Source organism: Oncorhynchus mykiss, chromosome 2, assembly GCF_057628025.1.
Source record: "Oncorhynchus mykiss isolate SJ-2025 chromosome 2, ASM5762802v1, whole genome shotgun sequence".
Classification (NCBI taxonomy): domain Eukaryota; kingdom Metazoa; phylum Chordata; class Actinopteri; order Salmoniformes; family Salmonidae; genus Oncorhynchus; species Oncorhynchus mykiss.
The window spans coordinates 66,388,402-66,411,595 of NC_143023.1; the positions used below are offsets into that span (position 1 = coordinate 66,388,402).

Sequence of the window (23,194 nt, forward strand, 5' to 3'; positions counted from 1 at the left end):
GCAGTGAGGAGGCCAGTCAAGATGGTCTCAATGGTGCAGCTGTAGAACCTTTTGAGGATTTGAGGGCCCATGGCAAAACCTTTCAACCTCCTGAGGGGGAAGAGTCGCCGTTGTGCCTTCTTAACGACTGTGCGCCTGTGTGTGGACCATTTTAAGTCCTTAGTGATTTGGACACTGAGGAACTTGAAACTCTCAACCTGCTCCAGTGCAGTCCCATTAATATGGATGGGGGCGTGCTTGTCCCCCCTTTCCTGTAAGCCCACGATCAGCTCATTGGTCTTGTTGAGGGAGATGTTGTCCCGCCACCACACCTCCTACTTGTCTCATCGTCCGATGTGATCAAGCCAACCACCATTGTGTCGTCAGCAAACTTGATGGTGTTGAAGTTGAATGTGGCCACGCAGTCGTGGGTGAATAGGAGGGGACTAAGCACACACCCCTTTCGGGCCCCCATGTTGAGGGTCAGTGTGGCAGAGGTGATGTTGCCTACCCTACCACCTGGAGTCAGCCCCTCAGGAAGTCCAGTTTCCAGTTGCAGAGGGAGTTGTTCTGTCCCATGGTCCTGAGCTTGGAGGGGACAATAGTGTTGAATGCTGAGCTGTAGTCAATGAATGACATTTTCAAGCAATGCTTATTACAAGGTTATTACTTATTTATAAACTACACTATCCTATATTAACTAATGATGAACAGTCTATAACTACTTATAAACCCTTTCCAAGCTCTTATTTGTAGTCAGCTGGCTATTGTTTCCTTGGGCCTACATATGGGTTGAATGTCATGAATGAGTTTCTGCATGATGCACTGCTTCTGTTGATCGCCCTGTAGCCTACTTTGATAGGATGGTGGGTTCAATATTTTGTGGGTTGGTTGGATGATGCTCTGGATGAGTGAGACAGGGGCGGAGCACAGCGGCTGTTGGGATACGCTGCAGTGGAGCCAAAAATCTGGGGAACCAGACTGTCAAACCTAAGGTTATGGTCTATTCTCTCAATAACAATAAGCTTTAAAGATGAATATATCTCTTCATCATTGTTTACCACGTATGGTCGGTCGCTGGTCAAATATTTTCAACAAGTTTTCCCCTTTTTCTCCTTGCAGGTTGATTGCGACACTGGCGTAAGGTTTCCGCCTCCTCTCCTTTCGGCACTGATTGAAATTCATGCAGATCAAAGATCGCTTTCGTTTACTGTTATGGTAACTCGCAGCTGCGGCAGTTGAGTTGGCGTGCTGTGGGGAAGGAAGGAACTCGGCGGGAACAGATAATGGCCTCCGAGCCGGCGGAGTAATGGGATCGGTCGCCTACCGCAGTCATGGCCAGATCAACAAACAGAAGCGCCAAGGATGGAGATTCCAGGGTGTCTGCTCCCACGGACCGGGCAGAGGCGCGGGACCTGAGCGACCCCAGAGAACTGTCTCTTGAAGAAGTGCTGAAATCCTACGAGCAGCCCATAAACGAGGAGCAGGCTTGGGCGATGTGTTATCAATGCTGTAGCTGGTTGAGAGTGCCGCGCCCGGCCACTGTGACTGGTGGAGTTTACAGGGTGAAGGACCCGTCCTCTATACTCCTACTCAGGGATGGGACGGTTTCCCCAAAGCAAGAATCAGGTAAGAGAGCTCTGTTAGCTCATCTTATTTATTTATCTAACTTCCTGACTGCCATGTGCTGCACCAAAATACCTTCATCTAAACTGTAGCCTACAATATAATTTATTATAGGCTTTTCAGCTATTGCTCAATGAATTTGATAGGCTATTGATTCCCTATTTGTAGGCTATAATTGCAACATGGTATATTGTTTTGAATGGGCAATTTACAATAAATGTGTCAGTCGCACTCCCTCCCCACACAGGGATGGCTTGGATTGGCATTTATTGTTACAGTGGAATTCCCCCATGTATCGATTTGATACAGAAGGTTTAGACATATTGTGCAGATTTGTAATATGTTTACCATTCACAAGTGTTTCGGTTAAAGGATCCCTTTGGATGCCAAGAAAATACCTGGGTGCACTATGCGCTCAGGGCCCAAAGAAAAACTATAAAAACAGAGTTGCTGGCGTAACTAACTGGGCCATGGCATGATAAAATAAAGGATACAATTGGGAGTGGAAAGAGATTGTAGGCTAGTAGATTACGAAATGTTGCAATATTATTAAGGGCATGGAAATAACACAAAAAGTAGAGAACAATATGAAATCAGCTTAGCATTATGCTAATTTTCTATTTCATTTTAAATAGGTTACTTTGTAAGAGGCAATACAAGTAAAATTATGTCACAAGTTGGACAATAATTCATCCAATAGTTTAGGCTATAGATCAGTTGCTGAGACAGAGTTGTATAGGCCCGAATATATAAATACTTTGTCGTTTTTATTATTATTGAACAACGACAAAAGTATATAAAGAACAATGTAAATCACAATTAATAACAGAGACAGTATTGATAGCTCACTACAGCGTCACTGTGGTCATCTTGTCTTGGGAGTTGTTTACTTAGGAGGGGTGTTTCTTGGATGTTTTTGTTTACATTTATGGGACCATTTACAGAAGATAAAACAACAACAACAGGATATTACTGCATATGTATGGCACATGTGTTCTTGCTGATGACCCAATTGTATTGCATTATTGATGCAGTTGGTCTGTATGGGTAGAGTTGAATACATATGTTGTTCTGAACTTTCATCACACATCACAACCTGTCTGGTCATCACAATTACTTAACCCTGGCAAATGAGTGAGTAATGAAGTAGGCTACAGGGATTGTTGGTTAAGGGTTAATGTTAGCCTACTAAGGGTGTGTTTTATACTGATTATGAATGAGGTCACCAGGAAGTTGATGTATCTTTATTTGGATTGGACCTGGTGAGGTCACTAGTAATCTCACTCTCTCTATATTCTGTCCCCCGCTCTCTCTTTTCCCTATAGTTCTCTCTGATATGCCTGTATTTATTTTTGAACTCCCTCTGTTTTTTATGTACATTTCTTGTCCCCCATATTTCCATGGCAACAGATGACATGGTCCATAATTTGAGTGTGGGGGAAACCACAGGGGCAGCAGAGATAAAACAGTACCAAAATAGATGAAATCTTGAAAACATTGCCTGAAAGAGAAATAAGGCTGTGTTTACACAGGCAGTCCAATTCTCATCTTTTTTTTCACAAATTGGTCTTTGGACCAATCACGTCAGATCTTTTTCAGAGCTTATCTGATTGGCCAATTAGTGAAAAAAATATCAGAATTGGGCTGCCTGTCTAAACGCAGCCAAACTATCATCACCAGACATGCACAAGATGAAAGACTCCATGTTCTCTCAGAGACGCTGTCTGTGTCATTGGTTACATGAACCTGACCAGCCATAATGAAACCTGTCTTATGGTTCAGAAAGGATCTATTACTCTGCTTCTGATGGGCTTGAATAGAAATGTCTTCACCCTCCTGAAAGAGAACAGTACTACCACTTTGTGTCAGGCAGACTCTTTGCCCACGGCACAGATATATTTAGATAGTCTCTGTTTCTCTAGACCTGGCCCTGCTTTCAGTGCTTTGTTCTGGACAGAAAGAGCAGCACTGACCCCTCACCCAGGCCTCTCCACCAGTCTCCGGTTCTGCAGGGCTGCTGTGCTGAACGTGTAGTTTCAGGCCTCCCAGGTGTCATTAATGACATCTGAGCCCTGCGCTTCCCTGTACACACAGAAAACTGAGCCGCTACTGGCTAGCTGAGTTGTGAATGCAGCACATGAGATATATAGAATGTAATGACTGTGAAATGAAAAATGCGCATTCTAGAGCCATAAAGGGATCAAAGGTGGGAAAATGATGCATCTTGTCTGTATTTTCTTCTGTATATCATATTTTCTATTCATATTTAGACCCAAGAAATGCAAAGTAACCCAACACTATATTAGGGATTTATAACCTTTTTCAGATCTAAGAAGCCAGTATTTCTCAGATCAACACAGAATATATTGTATAAAAAATGTGTGAAATTAATGGAGATTTCCAGACCATGTCAGGGAGGAGAGCAGGCATAAAACACTTTGTTGCCAAGGTAATGCAGCTGCATGCCTACTTTCTTGTCTTCATAGATGACACAGATGGACCTCCCCTTCCACCAATCACAGAGCGCCAGGTGAGTTTCTGAACCCCTCATCCCCACCCTGTAATATACAACCCACTGTCATAGGTGAATGGCAGTCTTTTCCCTCTTTTTTCAACTATAAGGACACGTCTGCTGTGCCAGTCTCCGTATTTGGAGCTGGCTCTTTTCCCTCCACCTCAAGGTCTCCAGCTGTTCAGTCCTATTTATTTCCTCTATCACTTGCTTCTGTTTCCTCAGCTGGTTCAGTCTCTGGGCGTGGCCATCTACCAGGCCCTAGACTGGGGACTGGATGACAGTGAGGAGCGGGAGCTGAGTCCTCAGTTGGAGCGGCTCATTGAGCGCATGGCAGGAGGAAATCATAGCCTGCAGGCTGACTCCGGCGGTGGCAACGGAACAACAGATGAGGGCTACAGTGGACAGGAGGAAGAGGAAGAGGAGGGAGAAAAGGGGGCTATAAGACCAGTGTGTACATTCAGCCAGGTGATGACGCTGTGCACCTCAAGATTGGCAAACCCTGCTCTTGCTCCGGAGCACTACCAGGCTGTGTGCAGAGCCTTGTTCGTTGAGACTCTTGAGCTGCAAACCTTCCTGATCAAAATCCGAAATGCCAAGGAGGTATGTTCCCGATTTGTCTCTGTATCAAAGATTACAGAGCCGTCAGGTGTAAAGCTCTGATGTAATTGTTAACTGAATAGTTGTGTTATCATCAGTGTATTATCATTTCACTGTAGATGCTGAAGAAGATCAATGGAGAGGATCCTCAGGAAGATCAAGCTGAGATCGATGCACTGAAACACACAGACTGGGTGAGATTCAGGGATTGTGTGTGTTGTCTGTGTCACTGTGTGTGTAGGTGAGGATATGTTCTTTCATTGGGTTGATGGGGTGTGCGAGGTACATGAGGGCTTATGTGTGACACTGCCTTCAGAAAGTATTCACACCCCTTGACTTTTTCCAAATTTGATTGTTTTACAAAGTGGAATTAAAATGGGTTTATAGCTGTGAGGGTTTCTGGGTAAGTCTCTAAGGTCTTTGCATACCTGGATTGTACAATATTTGCCTATTTATTATTTTTTTAATTCTTCAAGTTGGTTGTTGATCATTGCTAGACACCAATTTTCAAGTCTTGTCATAGACTTTCAAGCAGATTTAAGTCAAAATTGCAACTAGGCCACGCAGAAACATTCACTGTCATCTTGGTAAGCAACTCCAATGTAGATTTGGCCTTGTGGTTTAAGATATTGTCCTACTGAAAGGGGAATTTGTCTCCCAGTGTTTGTTGGGATGAAGACTAAAACAGGTTTTCCTCTAGGATTTTTTTTTTTTTTGTGTTTAGCTGTGTTCCGTTTCTTTTTATCCTAAAAAACTCCTTAGTCCTTTCCGATGACAAGCATACCCTTAACAGCCACCACCATGCTTGAAAATATGAGGTGATACTCAGTGATGTGTTGTGTTGGATTTTCCCCAAACACAACGCTTTGTATTCAGGACAAAAAGTTAATTTCTTTGCCACATTTTTTGCAGTATTACTTAAGTGCCATGTTGCAAACAGAATGCATCTTTTGGAATATTTGTATTCTGTACAAGCTTCTTTTTTTCACTTCTTTTCACTCTGTCATTTAGGTTAGTATTGTGGAGTAACTACAATTGTCACGCCCTGACCATAGAGAGCCTTTTTATTCTCTATTTTGGTTAGGTCGGGGTGTGACTAGGGTGGGTGATCTAGTGCATTTATTTCTATGTTGGCCTGGTATGGTTCCCAATCAGAGGCAGCTGTTTATCGTTGTCTCTGATTGGGGATCATATTTAGGCAGCCATTTCCCCACTGGGCTTTGTGGGATCATGTTTTTGTGTTGATGCCTGTGAGCTCTACAGAACGTCACGTTTCGTTGCTCTTTATTGTTTTGGTGAGTTTCAATTAATTAAACGTGGAACTCTACGTACACAGCGCTTTTTTCCCCCTTCCTCAACTGAAACTGAGTTAGGAAGGACGCCTGTGTCTTTGTAGTGACTCTGTATTGATAGACCATCCAAAGCCTAATTCATAACTTCACCATGCTCAATGGGATATTCAGCGTCTGTTATTTTTGTACTTTTTTAAATGTACATTTATCAATTGCAAGACATTAAAAAACCTCCCGGGTCTTTGTGTGTAACGTTCTGAGTGTAGTGGGTGAGAAGTCAGGCGCAGGAAGCAGAGAGTTCAGGGGAGTGCTATTTTAATGCACCACAACGGTGAACATAAGCCAACCCCACGAAAACACAGGGCGTAAACAAAACAAACGCCCCAAACAGGGGGACTTAAACGGTCCAGAAAAGACCCACGAAATGGGAAAGCACGTAACTCACAGACGTGCACACAAGTTTACACAACACAGAAGGTCACAATAATTAATCCCGCGCAAGGAACCAGGCGGGCCGGCTGACTAAATAAAGCCTCACTAATTATACAGAATTCAAAACAGGTGCACTCAATGAACACATAAGGGAGGGGGAGGAAATAATCAGTGGCAGCTAGTAGGCCGGCGACGACGACCGCCGAGCGCCACCCGAACGGGAAGGGGAGCCACCTTCGGTCGGAGTCGTGACATTGTGGTTGAATCTTTGCTTAAAATTCACTGCTCGATTGAGTGACCTTACAGATAATAGTATGTGTGGGGTACAGAGATCAGATTAAGAACTATTATTGAACACTGAATGAGTCCATGCAAGTTATTATGTCATTTGTTAAGCACGTTGTTACTCCAACACTTATTTAGGCCTGCCATAACAAAGGGGTTAAATACTTATTGACCGTAGACATTTCAGCTTTTAAATGTTTTTTTGTGTGAACATTTTCTACAAATATAATTCCACTTTGACATTATGGAGTATTGTGTGTAGATCAGTGACACAATCTCAATTGAATCCATTTTAAATTCAGACTGTAACACAACAAAATATGTCAAAAGTAAAGGGGTATGAATACTTTCTGAAGGCACTGTATATGTGTATTTCAGACTCGTCTCTGGGTCCAGTTGATGAAGGAGCTGAGACAGGGGGTGAAACTGAAGAAGGTGCAGGAGCATGAGTTTGACACACTGCCCACTGAGTTCAGCCTCACTCCCTTTGAGATGCTCATGCAGGATATCCGCACCCGCAAGTTCCAGCTGCGGAAAGTCATGGTGAGCTGGGTATTGGTTCTTGATCAATGTATTAGACAGAATTAACACAGAATTATGCAACCTATAATTCAACCCATTTTCATGGGAAATTTAGTGATTAATGTATGACAGTAGTTATTTCTCCTGTATGTATCTCCCAGCCCTCACTCATTTTCTCTCTGTAGGAGGATGGTGACATCCCCACACGAGTGAAAAGAAATGCCCATGAGTTTATTTTGGACTTCATCAGGTCTCGCCCTCCACTGAAACCAGTGAGTGTCCCTTCAATTACATTTTATTCTGTTGACTAGGGTGACCACATGTCCCGGATTGTGCGGGACAGTCCTGCATTTTGTCCCTTTTTCCCGCAACCAAACAACCATGTCCTGCATTTTATTAACAAATTCAAACACCATTAATTTGGAAGAAAAAAAAACTTCATTTGTCCCATATAGTCACGTTGGCTTATGAACAAATGTATATAATAAGGATGTAGTACTGGTGAGGTTAAACACTTCTCCAATTGTTATTGAGATCTGATATTATGTGTAGCGCAAGACGAGACATAGGCAATGTCATAGGCCTATCATAAACCAATCACATTTTTTAAATCCTTTCGGGCTAAATTCCAGCTAAACTTGGAGAGGACTATGGAAGTCCAAAGAGGACATATGAATAAAGAAAAGTTGTCACGCCCTAACAGTAGTTATCTCTGTTTTCTTTATAATTTGGTTAGGTCAGGGTGTGACTAGCGTTTTTGTATTGTCTAGGGTTTTTGTATGTCTAGGGTTGTTGTAGGTCTAGGGTTTTTTGTATTTCTATGCTGGCCTGATATGGTTCTCAATCAGAGACAGCTGTTTATCGTTGTCTCTGATTGGGGATCATATTTAGGTAGCCATTTGGTGTTTGTGGGATCTTGTCTATGTGTAGTTGCCTGTCAGCACTCGTTTATATAGCGTCACGTTTCATTTTGTTATTTTGTTCAGTGTTCATTCTTTAAATAAATAAGAATGTGCACATACCACGCTGCGCCTTGGTCCGATGCTTACGACGAACGTGACACTCGTTATATCGAGATCAAGACTTATTTATCTCAAGATCACAACATAACAAAAGTTGTTTTGTTGACCGAGATAAACTCTATAAATAGGAGTGGACGTATTGATGGTAGATTGACAGCAGTGTCATTGTGGACCAAAGACTCTGCAAAGATCTAAGACCTTTCATTAGGGCACATCTCTTGTAGGTAGTCATGTGCTAGTGTATAGGCCTGGGCCTTCATATCAAAGCTCTGGCAATGAAAGGCAAACAATGGCATACTGAGGAATTACAAATTACAAACAAACTGCACATGTTACAGTATGTGTCGGGTCAGTAAGCTGATTTTTATAGCTGGATGAATGGTGGAGCTGTCCTTCAGCACCACAACATTTTGCCCACCATTTATGGCTGAAATGACAAATAGACTGTAATATTTAGAAACCTCAACATATGATTCACTTCACCTGTTTTACTATTTATATTTTTCTGTACTACTTGTTAATTGTTGTTTGTAACTTTGTTTTTGCTGCTATTGACAGGCCAACCTCCCTATTAAAGAGATTAAAATAAATCTATAATGGTAGACTGGTAAACTTTCGTTAACTTTCATTGGTAGTCTGCAACCACAGTTGTGGTAACTTTTCTTGCACTGAACATTCCAGATTCAATCCGTTTAAAATAGTAGTGCAACTGTACTTTTACATCTTTAAAATGGTATTGTATTGGAGCCAAAACTGGAAGCCATCTGTAACTGACAGACATAATGCAAATTCTACCTGGGTTAATCCTTAATCAAAATCAAAATGGATGTGCTGATCCAACATGGGCTCTGCCTCCCCAGCCATACTGTCAATCTATCATCAATAAGTCCACTCCTATTTATAGTTGATCTGGTGATCTCAACAACAAAAAAATGTTTATGTCCCAATCACAAGAAATGTATTTTGTGATGTCAAAATGAGGGATTTTAAATTGTTTTATTCATATGTCCGCTCTGGACTTCCATGATTGAATCAGAATACAGGAAGGCTATAAAGTTTGTTAACACTGCTCTAATGTGCTCACAAAACAGTAACTCAATGCAGATTTGGACGTTTCGCCGTAAAAAATGTGAAGAATTCTCATTTACGAGAAAGTGATGATGGCCTATTTTGAAAATGAGGTATGCCTAACTTGGTGTTTGAGGGTATGTGGGTATATGCCCACACAGTATGTGCAGAAATTGCAATTGGAGGATGCATTTTATGCATATTCTATAATGATATTCAATAGGCTACATCTGTCGATCCAAATTGAAGAAATTATGATGTCATTAGCACTACACCATGAGCGGGGTGACAAGAAAAGGCTACACTGTGCCGCGAAATCATCCCGCATTTGAGTATTTTAAATGCGATCACCCTTCTGTTGATGTGACTGCACTGTGCCAGTACCTTGTGCATAGACTGGTCAGTGAGACACAGTCTGAGACTGGGTCCTGTGTGTCTGTGTTTGTTTCTCCTGTGTTCTCAGTCTACCTGTGGGTTGTGTTGTGTTGCATGCTAGGCGTCAGAGCGCAACCTGGCCCCTCCTCCTCAGGAGCAGCAGTCCCTTCACGAACGCGTCCTCGCTGAAATCAAACAGGAGCGCAAACTGAAGCCTGTGGACTCACCCGGCTCCAAGAGATGTATGGGCATCACTGCCAGTGCATTAACACTTAGAACTATATGGGTCGTTCTTCAATTATGGTGGCATTTTGGAAAAAATGTACTTCATTTTTTAAAATTGAAATATATTCCCATTCTAAATCAACTAATATGGTAGCTTAATGACTTAATTTTTTTTTACCATTATGATAACATTGTGCCTCCAGTAGGAGTAGTAACACTCCAGTAGGAGTAGTAACACTCCAGAGTAGTAACACTCCAGTAGGAGTAGTAACACTCCAGTAGGAGTAGTAACACTCCAGTAGGAACACTCCAGTAGGTGTAGTAACACTCCAGTAGGAGTAGTAACACTCCAGTAGGAGTAGTAACACTCCAGAGTAGTAACACTCCAGTAGGAGTAGTAACACTCCAGTAGGAGTAGTAACACTCCAGTAGGAACACTCCAGTAGGAGTAGTAACACTCCAGTAGGAGTAGTAACACTCCAGGAGGATTAGTAACACTCCAGTAGGAGTAGTAACACTCCAGCAGGAGTAGTAACACTCCAGAGTAGTAACACTCCAGGAGGAGTAGTAACACTCCAGCAGGAGTAGTAACACTCCAGAATAGTAACACTCCAGTAGGAGTAGTAACACTCCAGCAGGAGTAGTAACACTCCAGAGTAGTAACACTCCAGAGTAGTAACACTCCAGGAGGAGTAGTAACACTCCAGAGCAGTAACACTCCAGGAGGAGTAGTAACACTCCAGGAGTAGTAGTAGTAACACTCCAGAGCAGTAACACTCCAGGAGGAGTAGTAACACTCAAGGAGTAGTAGTAGTAACGCTCCAGGAGAAGTAGTAACACTCCAGGAGTAGTAGTAACACTCCAGGAGTAGTAGTAACACTCCAGGAGGAGTAGTAACACTCCAGGAGTAGTAGTAACACTCCAGGAGAAGTAGTAACACTCCAGGAGTAGTAGTAACACTCCAGGAGTAGTAGTAGTAACACTCCAGGAGGAGTAGTAACACTCCAGGAGGAGTAGTAACACTCCAGGAGTAGTAGTAGTAACACTCCAGGAGGAGTAGTAACACTCCAGGAGTAGTAGTAACACTCCAGGAGGAGTAGTAACACTCCAGGAGGAGTAGTAACACTCCAGGAGTAGTAGTAGTAACACTCCAGGAGAAGTAGTAACACTCCAGGAGTAGTAGTAACACTCCAGGAGAAGTAGTAACACTCCAGGAGGAGTAGTAACACTCCAGGAGAAGTAGTAACACTCCAGGAGTAGTAGTAACACTCCAGGAGGAGTAATAACACCAAGGTCATCAATCCTTTAAAAAATATATAATCAAATTTTATTGGTCACGTACACGTGTTTAGCAGTTGTTATTGAGGGTGTAGCGAAATGCTTTTTATATATATATTATTTATTTAAAAAAACGAACCTATGGAGTTGTTTTAAGATGTTCATACCTTGAATTTGACCTTTACTACTATAGCCCATAGAAACACATTGAATAACACATTCATAAATGGCAGAAAAGACAGTCAAAAAATAAATCATGAGGAATAAAGTATTGAAGTGTTTTTAAGAAAGCTCAGGAAATAGTTTTCTTGTACACGTTTAACTTCTTATTTTTGTTTTCATGAGGAGAGCGATTTTCGAGATTTGTCATGGTCTGACAAACACCGCTGTAATTCGGTCACCTTCCACCGCACATGTGGATGTGGTGGATTGAGACACAGCCCAGGCAAAAGAAAGATATATTCAGCTTAAACTGACAGATTTGGATTGGGATTTTTCAAATGATGTTACTTAGATTGATGCAGGGGTGCATCAATACACTCTTAATGATTTGAAACAATGCATAAACATAAAGTCTGGCAGTATAAAGGACTTGCATTGTGTTTTATCATTGATAAACAGATCAATATAAAACAAAAACATGTATGATGTGTAACTGGTAAGTGTCTTCACTGATAATTTCACCCTTACCCAGTCTGTAATACCTACATGTTTCAAGCAGACCACCATAGTCCCTGTGCCCAAGAACACCAGGGAAACCTGTTTAAATGACTACGCCCCGTAGTACTCACATCTGTAGCCATGAAATGCTTTGAAAGCCATGAAATACGTTTTAACAGAGTCCCACTCGGCCTATGTCACAACTCTCCTTCCATGGCAATAGATAACAGTAAAACTCCAGCCAGCATGTTTAAAAAGGTAAAAGTGACACCAAATCTCCCAGCTCACATCAACACCATCATCCCAGACACCCTGGACCAGCTCCAATTTGCATATTGTCCCAACAGATCCACAGATGATGCAATCTCTATTGCAGTCCACATTGCCCTCTCCCACCTGGACAGAAGGAACACCTACAGTGGGGAAAAAAAGTATTTAGTCAGCCACCAATTGTGCAAGTTATCCCACTTAAAAAGCTGAGAGAGGCCTGTAATTTTCATCATATGTACACTTCAACTATGACAGACAAAATGAGAAGAAAAAAATCCAGAAAATCACATTGTAGGATTTTTAATTAATTTGTTTGCAAATTATGGTGGAAAATAAGTATTTGGTCACCTACAAACAAGCAAGATTTCTGGCTCTCACAGACCTTCTTTAAAAGGCTCCTCTGTCCTCCACTCGTTACCTGTATTAATGGCACCTGTTTACCAAAGAGCTGTCAAAGGACACCAGAAACAAAATTGTAGACCTGCACCTGGCTGGGAAGACTGAATCTGCAATAGGTAAGCAGCTTGGTTTGCAGAAATCAACTGTGGGAGCAATTATTAGGAAATGGAAGACATACAAGACCACTGATAATCTCCCTCGATCTGGGGCTCCACGCAAGATCTCACCCAGTGGGGTCAAAATGATCACAAGAACGGTGAGCAAAAATCCCAGAACCACACGGGGGGACCTAGTGAAGGACCTGCAGAGAGCTGGGACCAAAGTAACAAAGCCTACCATCAGTAACAGCCTACGCTGCCAGGGACTCAAATCCTGCAGTGCCAGACGTGTCCCCCTGTCAGTACATGTCCAGGCCCATCTGAAGTTTGCTAGAGAGCATTTGGATGATCCAGAAGAAGATTGGGAGAATGTCATATGGTCAGATGAAACCAAAATATAACTTTTTGGTAAAATTCAACTCGTCGTGTTTGGAGGACAAAGAATGCTGAGTTGCATCCAAAGAACACCATACCTACTGTGAAGCATGGGGGTGGAAACATCATGCTTTGGGGCTGTTTTTCTGCAAAGGGACCAGGACGACTGATCCGTGTAAAGGAATGAATGAATGGGGCCATGTATCGTGAGATTTTGAGTGAAAACCTCCTTCCATCAAATCAAATCAAATCACATTTTATTTGTCACATACACATGGTTAGCAGATGTTAATGCAAGTGTAGCGAAATGCTTGTGCTTCTAGTTCCGACAATGCAGTAATAACCAACAAGTAATCTAACTAACAATTCCAAAACTACTGTCTTATACACAGTGTAATGGGATAAAGAATATGTACATAAGGATATATGTGATGGTGATGGTACAGAGTGATGGTACAGAGCAGCATAGGCAGGATACAGTAGATGGTATCGAGTACAGTATATACATGAGGTGAGTATGTAAACAAAGTGGCATAGTTAAAGTGGCTAGTGATACATGTATTACATAAGGATGCAGTCGATGATATAGAGTACAGTATATACGTATGCATATGAGATGAATAATGTAGGGTAAGTAACATTATATAAGGTAGCATTGAAGATGAAATGTGGCTGGGTCTTTCAGCATGACAATGATCCCAAACACACCGCCCGGGCAATGAAAGAGTGGCTTCATAAGAAGCATTTCAAGGTCCTGGAGTGGCCTAGCCAGTCTCCAGATCTCAACCCCATAGAAAATCTTTGGAGGGAGTTGAAAGTCCGTGTTGCCCAGCAACAGCCCCAAAACATCACTGCTCTAGAGGAGATCTGCATGGAGGAATGGGCCAAAATACCAGCAACAGTGTGTGAAAACCTTGTGAAGACTTACAGAAAACATTTGACCTCTGTCATTGCCAACAAAGGGTATATAACAAAGTATTGAGATAAACTTTTGTTATTGACCAAATACTTATTTTCCACCATAATTTGCAAATAAATTCATAAAAAATCCTACAATGTGATTTTCTGGATTTTTTTTCTCATTTTGTCTGTCATAGTTGAAGTGTACCTATTATGAAAATTACAGGCCTCTATCATATTTTTAAGTGGGAGAACTTGCACAATTGGTGGCTGACTAAATGCTTTTTTTCCCCACTGTATGTGAGAATGCTGTTCATTGACTACAGCTCAGCGTTCAACACCATAGTGCCCACAAAGGTCATTAGTAAACTAAGGACCCTGGGACTAAATACCTCCCTCTGTAACTGGATCCTGGACTTCCTCCCTCTGCAACTGGACTTCCTGACGGGCTGCTCCCAGGTGGTAAGGGTAGGCAATAACACGTCTGCCACACTGACCCTCAACAGTGGGGCCCCCCAGGGCTCCCTATTCACCCACAATTGCGTGGCCACGCACTATTCCAACACCATCATTCATTTTGCAGATGACACGACGGTGGTAGGCCTGATCACCGATGAAGATGAGACAGCCTATAGGGAGGTCAGAGACGTGGCAGTGTAGTGCCATGGCAACAACCTCTCCCTCAACGTCAGTGAGACGAAGGAGCTGATCGTGGACTACAGGAAACGGAGGGCCGAGCATTCCCCCGTTCATATTCACGGGGCTGTAGTGGAGCTGGTCGAGAACTTCAAGTTCCTCCGTGTCCATATCACTAAGGATCTTTCATGGTACACACACACCAACACAGTCGTGAAGAGGGCACGATAAAGCCTCTTCCCCCTCAGGAGGCTGAAAAGGTTTTGCATGAGCCCTCAGATCCTCAAAACGTTCTACAGCTGCACCATTGAGAGCATCTTGATCTACTGCATCAACGCTTGGTATAGCAACAGCTTGGCATCCGACCACAAGGCACTACAAAGGGTAGTGCGTATGGCCCAGTACATCACTGGGGCCGAGCTCTCTGCCATCCAGGACCTCTATACGAGGCAGTGTCAGAGGAAGGCCCTAAAAATATTTAAAGACTCCAGCCACCCTATTCATAGACTGTTTTCTCTGCTACCACACTGCAAGATGTACCTATGCACCAAGTCTGGAATCAACAGGACCCTGAACAGCTTATACCCCATGCCATAAGACTGTGAAAATAATTAGTTAAATAGTTACCCACAGGAGGCTGGTGGCACCTTAATTTGGGAGGATGAGCTTGTGGTAATGGCTGGATCAGAATAAGTAGAATGGTATCAAAAACATCAAACACATGGTTTGATGCCCTTCCATTTGCTCCGTTCTAGCCATTATTATGAGCTGTCCTCCCCTCAGCAGCCTCCACTGTAGTTTACCAAATAGCTACCAGGACTATCTGCATTAAACCCTTTATGCACTAACTATTTGTTTTACTCATCAATCTATCCCCTGCTACTGTTTATTATCTATCCTGTTGTCTAGGCACTTTATTCCTTTTATATGTACATATCTACAGTGAGGGAAAAAAGTATTTGATCCCCTGCTGATTTTGTATGTTTGCCCACTGACAAAGAAATGATCAGTCTATAATTTTAATGGTAGGTTTATTTGAACAGTGAGAGACAGAATAACAACAAAACAATCCAGAAAAACACATGTCAAAAAATGTTATAAATTGATTTGCATTTTAATGAGGGAAATAAGTATTTGACCCCCTCTCAATCAGAATGATTTCTGGCTCCCAGGTGTCTTTTATAGAGGTAATGAGCTGAGATTAGGAGCACACTCTTAAAGGCAGTGCTCCTAATCTCAGTTTGTTACCTGTATAAAAGACACCTGTACACAGAAGCAATCAATCAGATTCCAAACTCTCCACCATGGCCAAGACCAAAGAGCTTTCCAAGGATGGGCTACAAGACCATCGCCAAGCAGCTTGGTGAGAAGGTGACAACAGTTGGTGCGATTATTCGCAAATGGAAGAAACACAAAAGAACTGCCAATCTCCCTCGGCCTGGGGCTCCATGCAAGATCTCACCTTGTGGAGTTGCAATGATCGTGAGAACGGTGAGGAATCAGCCCAGAACTACACGGGAGGATCTTGTCAATGATCTCAAGGCAGCTAGGACCATAGTCACCAAGAAAACAATTGGTAACACACTACGCCGTGAAGGACTGAAATGCTGCAGCGCCCGCAAGGTCCCCCTGCTTAAGAAAGCACATATACATGCCTGTCTGAAGTTTGCCAATAAACATCTGAATGATTCAGAGGACAACTGGGTGAAAGTGTTGTGGTCAGATGAGACTAAAATGGAGCTCTTTGGCATCAACTCAACTCGCCGTGTTTGGAGGAGGAGGAATGCTGCCTATGACCCCAAGAACACCATCCCCACCGTCAAACATGGAGGTGGAAACATTATGCTTTGGGGGTGTTTTTCTGCTAAGGGGACAGGACAACTTCACCGCATCAAAGGGACGATGGACGGTGCCATGTACCGTCAAATCTTGGGTGAAAACCTCTTTCCCTCAGCCAGGGCATTGAAAATGGGTCGTGGATGGGTATTACAGTATGACAATGACCCAAAACACACGATCAAGGCAACAAAGGAGTGGCTCAAGAAGAAGCACATTAAGGTCCTGGAGTGGCCTAGCCAGTCACCAGACCTTAATCCCATAGAACATTTGTGGAGGGAGCTGAAGGTTCAAGTTGCCAAACATCACTCTCGAAACCTTAATGACTTGGACAAGATCTGCAAAGAGGAGTGGGACAAAATCCCTCCTGAGATGTGTGCAAACCTGGTAACCACTACAAGAAACTACAAGAAATGTCTGAACTCTGTAATTGCCAACAAGGGTTTTTCCACCAAGTACTAAGCCATGTTTTGCAGAGGGGTCAAATACTTATTTCCCTCATTATTATTTATTTATCTATTTTCTTTCTCTCTGCATTGTTGGAAAGGGCCCATAAGTATAAATAAAATTTGATTGGACTATTTGTCCTTTAAGTGTTTTTCATGGTTGCAAATACCACAGCGATTCAAGAACGACCCATACACGTAGCATCTACCTAGCGTGGCATGTATTCTAAATGTGTTTGAGAGTTCAGTGTTTGTGTTTTGTGTTTCATTCCCCAGCGTTTGGCTCCTTGCCCTGTCTGGCACCCACCTTCCCGTGTGATTTCAAATCTACTTCCTGCATTGACCTGTCAGTCTCAGAGCTTAGGTCCCGCCCCCCATCTCATCCTCGTGTTCTGCTCAAAGCTCCTACTCTTCAGGAGATGGAGGAGATGAGTATTTTGGAGGTGAGAGGAAAGAGAGAAGATCACCATCTACCAATTAAGCCTCTCACACAAGAAGTCATGTTCCATTTCCTCCTCCTCCTGTCTTGTTGTTGCTGCAGGATGAGGAGTCTCCAGGAGAGCTCTGCCGGGCTGAGAGTTTTCCCACATCCATGAAACGGGACCGCTCCTTCTCTGAACATGACCTGGCTGAGCTCAGGGGGGAGATTCTCCCCTCACTGTCCGAATCCGCCCATCTGGGAAGGGCTGTGTTGTGGAGGGGGGAGAGACCACGGTCACACACACTCTCAGGGGCTGGGCCACCCCCCACGCACAGAGGTCAGTATGCTCACTGAGCCTCCTTTCACTGCAGACAGTTTCAGGTCTTGGTCAACAGAGGGAGACATTTACTGTATTCATGTGATACTGTAGCTCCAGTCATTAAGCTAATTACTGTAATCAGTTTATGAAACAGATATTTTGGTATTTTTGTCATGTCAAATATTTATTTATGTTGAAAAGCAAGCCTGACCAAAAAATCATATAATTGCAAATAAAACACATTGGTGTAAACTGTTAAAAAATGTAAAATAAATAAATAAAATGCAATAGAATTTGTTTTAGGGCTTCATGATGGATATAATAAACTTATAAAGCTGTACAGATAAGAACTAGATCCATAAAATGCTAGGAGGAAAACAGCTAATGGGTTTGATTGATTTCTTACGCCCCTTGATTGGTGAGACGAGGGAGATGTGTTGACCATAGTTAGTTAGTAAGTAAGTTCTCCATCTCCTTACACAAGCCTTAGCCAGAATGGAGGCCCTTACCCCCAATCTATCCCCTTAACTCTCAACTTTCCAATCTCAGGGCGGACTCTGTAACCACAAGCCGACCGAGTTGGTTTTGACCTGGTTTTGACCATAGTAGGAGAGAACAAAAACAAATGGGGGTTCAGTGAGTTGTTGCCACTCTTTTAGGGGAATGTCAACCCCTTCTCATCACAGACACAGACACAGTCCAAAATGTAGTGATGAGCAGCTGATTTACATTAGCCTACATTTAGCCTGCTGTTGTTTGGTCCTTGGTCTAATCGTAAGACTTGGCTGTGGTTAAACCCCATAGGAGTCTACAGCCATGTCACAGGGTTAGTACTCGCTCCTGCTTCCTTTACATTTAGCATTGGCACTTATTTAGTCTTAGAGGTTACATCACATACAAAGTCTTACTACTAATAACTCCGACCCCAATTTAGTTCCCCTCTTGAATGTCAAAAAAGGATCTGCTGTGATCTTCTTGCAAGTGTTCCTGCATGCGTTATACTCCACCAAAAACAAACAGATAAAAACACTAGATGTCACCACTCATTTATTTCATTGACAGCTCATTTTTAGCCTACAGCTTTAAATGTTCAGAGCTCTGACTCAATAGAAGAACATCATGGACTGTGATTCAAAGCTTTCTTCCTATTCGTCCTGTCTCCCTCCCTCCCTCCCTCCCTCCCTCCCTCCCTCCCTCCCTCCCTCCCTCCCTCCCTCCCTCCCTCCCTCCCTCCCTCCCTCCCTCCCTCCCTCCCTCCCTCCCTCTTCCTGTGCCAGGCTGGGTGCCCCTCTCCCCTGCCCGTATCTCTCTCAGCTCAGTGGATGAGACCACAGAAGGGGCAGAGACTGGCTCCAGCTCTCGGGGTGGCTATAAACCCAAGTGGATGGTGAGTGGCCCATTGTCTTTGATCACCTCTCCACACTGCTTCCCCTGGGTGCTCCACTTCAACCTGACCTGACTAATCTATGTGATCTCCTATCTACCTACTCAACCCCTCTCTATATCCCTGTGAAGGAGGAATTCAGTCACCCAGTGGAGAGTCTTACCTTAACAGTCGATGAGGTCATCAATGTGCGTCGTGTGCTGGTGAAAGCAGAGATGGAGAAGTACCTCCAGAACAAGGAACTGTATTACAATCTGAGGAGAGGCAAGGTACAGGCAGTTACATCAAATCCTTTCATATTGTTCTCTCAAAGCCTTATGAGCGAGGTTTTATTGATTGTATATGTATGTGTCCCAGGTGTGCTGTTGCTGCAGAATTAAATTCCCCCTCTTTTCCTGGCCATCCACCTGCCTGCTCTGTAAAAGGTCAGTAAACACTACACAGTATGTAGTGTTACATTAGTACATGCGCCTTTTGAAATAACACCATATTCAATTCATTTAAACTTGGTCAAGAAAAACAAGAATAATGTTGCTTTTTCACATTCCATTGTGGGTTTGATTGAATAGCGCCATATGTTTTGTTGGCAGTGTAATTCAGGGGATTCTTAGCTCTGTCCCTGTGGTTCTCTCTCCTTCAGGTCTGTCTGTGGATCCTGCAGTGCAAAGGTATCCTACAGCCCCTTCCTCTTTGACAGTGTAAATGCAAATTCATGTTTTTGGAATGTGTCATGTTTTCACAGTTCTTTCTGCTAATGTGGTTTGTATTCAATATACAGTATATATCTTTAGACGAGCAAAATATGTTCTGTGGTGGCTCATAATATTATTCTGTGCTTTTAATCATGTCAATTATTTTAATTTGTACCTCAGTCATCAAACCATTTGGATTTGTGTTTCTGTGCTAAATAGGTTTTAGGTCTGGGCTGTTGTAGTTTGTCGTGTGAGATTGTGGTTTGTCTTTGCTGTGTTGTTCTGTTTTGTAAGTTCATGGTTCTGAATATATACAAAAAACGTAAACGCAACTATTTCAACAGTTTTACTGAGTTACATTTCATATCAGGAAGTCAGTCAAATTAATTAATTAATTAGGCCTTAATATATGGACTTCACATGACGGCAAGGGTGCAGTCATGGGTGGGCCTGGGAGGGCCTAGGTCCACCCACTGGGAAGCCAGGCCCAGCCAATCAGAATGAGTTTTTCCCCACAAAAGGGCTTTATTACAGACAGAAATACTCCTCAGTTTCATCAGATGTCCCGGTGGCTGGTCTAAGACGATCCCGCAGGTGAAGAAGCTGGATGTAGAGGTACTGAGCTGGTGTGGTTACATATGGTCTGCGGTTGTGAGGCCAGTTGGACGTACTGCCAAATTTTCTAAAACAACGTTGGAGGCAGTTTATGGTTGAGAAATGAACATTAAATTATCTGGCAACAGCTCTGGTGGACATTCCTGCAGTCAGCATGCCAATTGGACACCCCCTCAAAACTTGAGACATTTGTGGCATTGTGTTGTGTGACAAAACTGCAGATTTTAGTGGCCTTTTATTGTCCCCGGCACAAGGTGCACTTGTGTAATGATCATGCTGTTTATTCAGCTTCTTGATATACCATACCTGTCAGGTGTATGGATTTTCTTGGCAAAGGAGAAATGCTCACTAACAGGGATGTAAACAAATTTGTGCACAACATTTCAGAGAAATAAGCTTTTTGTGATATAGAACATTCTTGGTTCTTATAATCCAGCTCATGAAACATGAGACCAACACTTTACATGTTGTGTTTATTTTTTTGTTCAGTATAGTTTGTGATTGTGCTTTGAGGTTATGTTGAGGTTGATGTTTTGTGACATTGTTTCTCCCTCATTCTCGCAGCTCTGTCTTCTCATATTTCCTAATCTTATTAAGTCTGCCATTTCCTCTTCACTTTCTCCTGCAGATATATGATCTCTCTCAGTTCTTCAAATGTCCTACTCCTCTTCCTCCTCACCCATGCCCATTTTAACTATATATTTTCCCTCACCCTCTGCCACAGATGAAGATTCCTTCCAAGAAGATGGCCCACATCCCAGTCTACACTGTGGGCTTTCACAGCAGCCCAAAGAGCCATGGTCGCAAGAGTGAGGTTTACAAGTGAGTCTTGTTTACCTGTACAGTATCTATTTCAGTCTATTTGAGTTACTTCATGGCCACTGAACTGGATCTCTTTACCTCAGCAGAGGACGTCTTTGCTCACCCCAGCCAATAGTAACTCACATGCTTAATCCAATCACTTGCCATCCTCTAGATCTCTCAGCATTTGTTATGTAACTCCTCCATTTCACTCAGATCTCTAAGTAGCCATTATGTAATATTTACCCATCTGATTACTCCGCAGTCAGTCTTTAATGTCCCCCTTTAGGCCATTATAGATGGGTAGGGCCTAGAGTTGTTCCAAACCATGGGCCCTGACCGGGAAAAACTCCAGGCCAATGCGACCTGATCAGAGTGTTCCTGGTCATATACTCAGAGCACTCCACTGAAGGGTTATAACACCTGTCTCCCTCTCCACAGATCTTTGCGTACTCTCTCCCGCCGGTCTGTGGAGGAGGAGTTCCCCCACCTGTACGCCCATGGCTGCAGCCTGCGGGATGTCTGTGTGGACTGCACCAAGTTTGTGGCTGATGTCATCTCGTCCAGTCGCAAGAGCCTGGACATCCTCAACAACACTCCCAAGAGGGAGAGTGCTACGCCCAAGACACACCCCCAACCTCATGCGTCACCACATCCGCCCACCTTGAAGAGGAAGAACAAGTGAATAGATCCGACTGTTGGTTTTTCCTGCGCCTCCTTAACAGGGTTGCACCTGTGCTGCACGACTAGCCTACTCAAATACCCCACCATTCCCCCTAACCTGCAAGTATCCCCTCCTCCTGCTGAAGTGCTTGTTAAGGGTTGTTCCTCCCCCACTCCACTGTGGAGGTTCATAGGAGGATATGGCCTAGGAACAACAATAAGTCTGCCTCATCACAGCAGTGATTACTTCACTCACTGGTCTGATACACAGCTGAAACTGAGAGAGAGGACGTAAGGGAGAAGTGGAGGGCAAGCAGAGAAGGGAGGCAAAACAGAGGGAGGAGGAAATAGGTGAGAGAGGAAGAGGTAAGGATGATTGGAAAAAGGAGATGTATCTACTGTAGGAGCCAAGAGTTTGGTTTAGACTAAACATTTAGCTCCCTAGTTGCCTTGTTGTAGTTGTGAAACACCAAAATAACACATTTTAACTGTAAACGCACCTTGCCATGACACACCTTCTTAGAACACTGGATTTTTTTTCCTGGAATTTTAAAATAACACTATGGCAAGCTCAATAGAAGAGATATTTCACTATGACAATAGTTGTTGGAATGTGCTAGGATTGTCTGTGGTCCAACTTAATGATGCATGGTGACATTGTCTGTACGACTGTTTGAATGTAACCGGGTCTGAGAGGACTAGTAAAGGTCAGTTCTGGGTAAAAGAGATCCTGAGAGAGACCATTCCTGTTGGCACCACACGGGACTGGACCCCAGCCGTCTATCTCTGCTGCTTCAGAATTACATTTAAGCCCCCTCTCTCACCCTCGATGGTCCTGTGAGATCTGCTCTAATTTTCTAAACACTAAGTAAACCTCAACTGCAATAAATCTAATGTAACCATGAAGTACTATGTCTACAGTGTGGATCTGTCCATCCTTCCATAGAAGGTTAAGTAAGCATTATACTGTATATTTTTATATAACTGTTGAAGCCTAGTTTTCCTGTTGACCGCGAGTGCCCATGTGAAGATCTTAAGCTTTGTTAGATAGGGTAAAAGGTCAGAGAAATTCTTCACTAATAGCATGCGCTAGCCTACATGTTAAAACACTATGATCGTTCATGAAACTTTTAGATACACCTATACAGTGGGGCAAAAAAGTATTTAGTCAGCCACCAATTGTACAAGTTCTCCCACTTAAAAAGATGAGAGGCCTGTAATTTTCATCATAGGTACACTTCAATTATGACAGACAAAATGAGGAAAAAAAATCCATAAAATCACATTGTAGGATTTTTTATGAATTTATTTGGAAATTATGGTGGAAAATAAGTATTTGGTAAATAACAAAAGTTTCTCAATACTTTGTTATATACCCTTTGTTGGCAATGACAGAGGTCAAACGTTTTCTGTAAGTCTTCACAATGTTTTCACACACTTGCTGGTATTTTGGCCCGTTCCTC

At 43.0% G+C, this 23,194-nt stretch overlaps 1 protein-coding gene across 1 annotated transcript; it reads left to right on the top strand.

Annotated features, from left to right (window-relative positions):
- The first annotated feature begins 317 nt into the window (after positions 1 to 317).
- Positions 318 to 22,637, top strand: LOC110494247 (protein spire homolog 2). Its single transcript, XM_036953685.2, has 16 exons — positions 318 to 974; positions 1,102 to 1,608; positions 4,092 to 4,135; positions 4,343 to 4,720; positions 4,837 to 4,911; positions 7,105 to 7,269; positions 7,434 to 7,520; positions 9,835 to 9,955; positions 17,113 to 17,279; positions 17,378 to 17,594; positions 18,854 to 18,963; positions 19,092 to 19,229; positions 19,318 to 19,385; positions 19,601 to 19,628; positions 20,992 to 21,089; positions 21,510 to 22,637. The coding sequence occupies exons 2-16, from the start codon at positions 1,314 to 1,316 to the stop codon at positions 21,751 to 21,753; spliced, it is 2,235 nt and encodes a 744-aa protein (XP_036809580.2). The 5' UTR covers positions 318 to 974; positions 1,102 to 1,313; the 3' UTR covers positions 21,754 to 22,637.
- The last annotated feature ends 557 nt before the right edge of the window (positions 22,638 to 23,194 follow it).

What these genes read in the sequence shown, in the direction of transcription:
- LOC110494247 (XM_036953685.2), top strand. Translation starts at nt 1,314, where the DNA reads ATGGCCAGATCAACAAACAGAAGCGCCAAGGATGGAGATTCCAGGGTG. An exon ending in TCCAGCTGCGGAAAGTCATG is followed by an intron (nt 7,270 to 7,433) that starts GTGAGCTGGGTA and finishes TTCTCTCTGTAG; the next exon opens with GAGGATGGTGACATCCCCAC. An exon ending in AGGAGATGAGTATTTTGGAG is followed by an intron (nt 17,280 to 17,377) that starts GTGAGAGGAAAG and finishes TTGTTGCTGCAG; the next exon opens with GATGAGGAGTCTCCAGGAGA.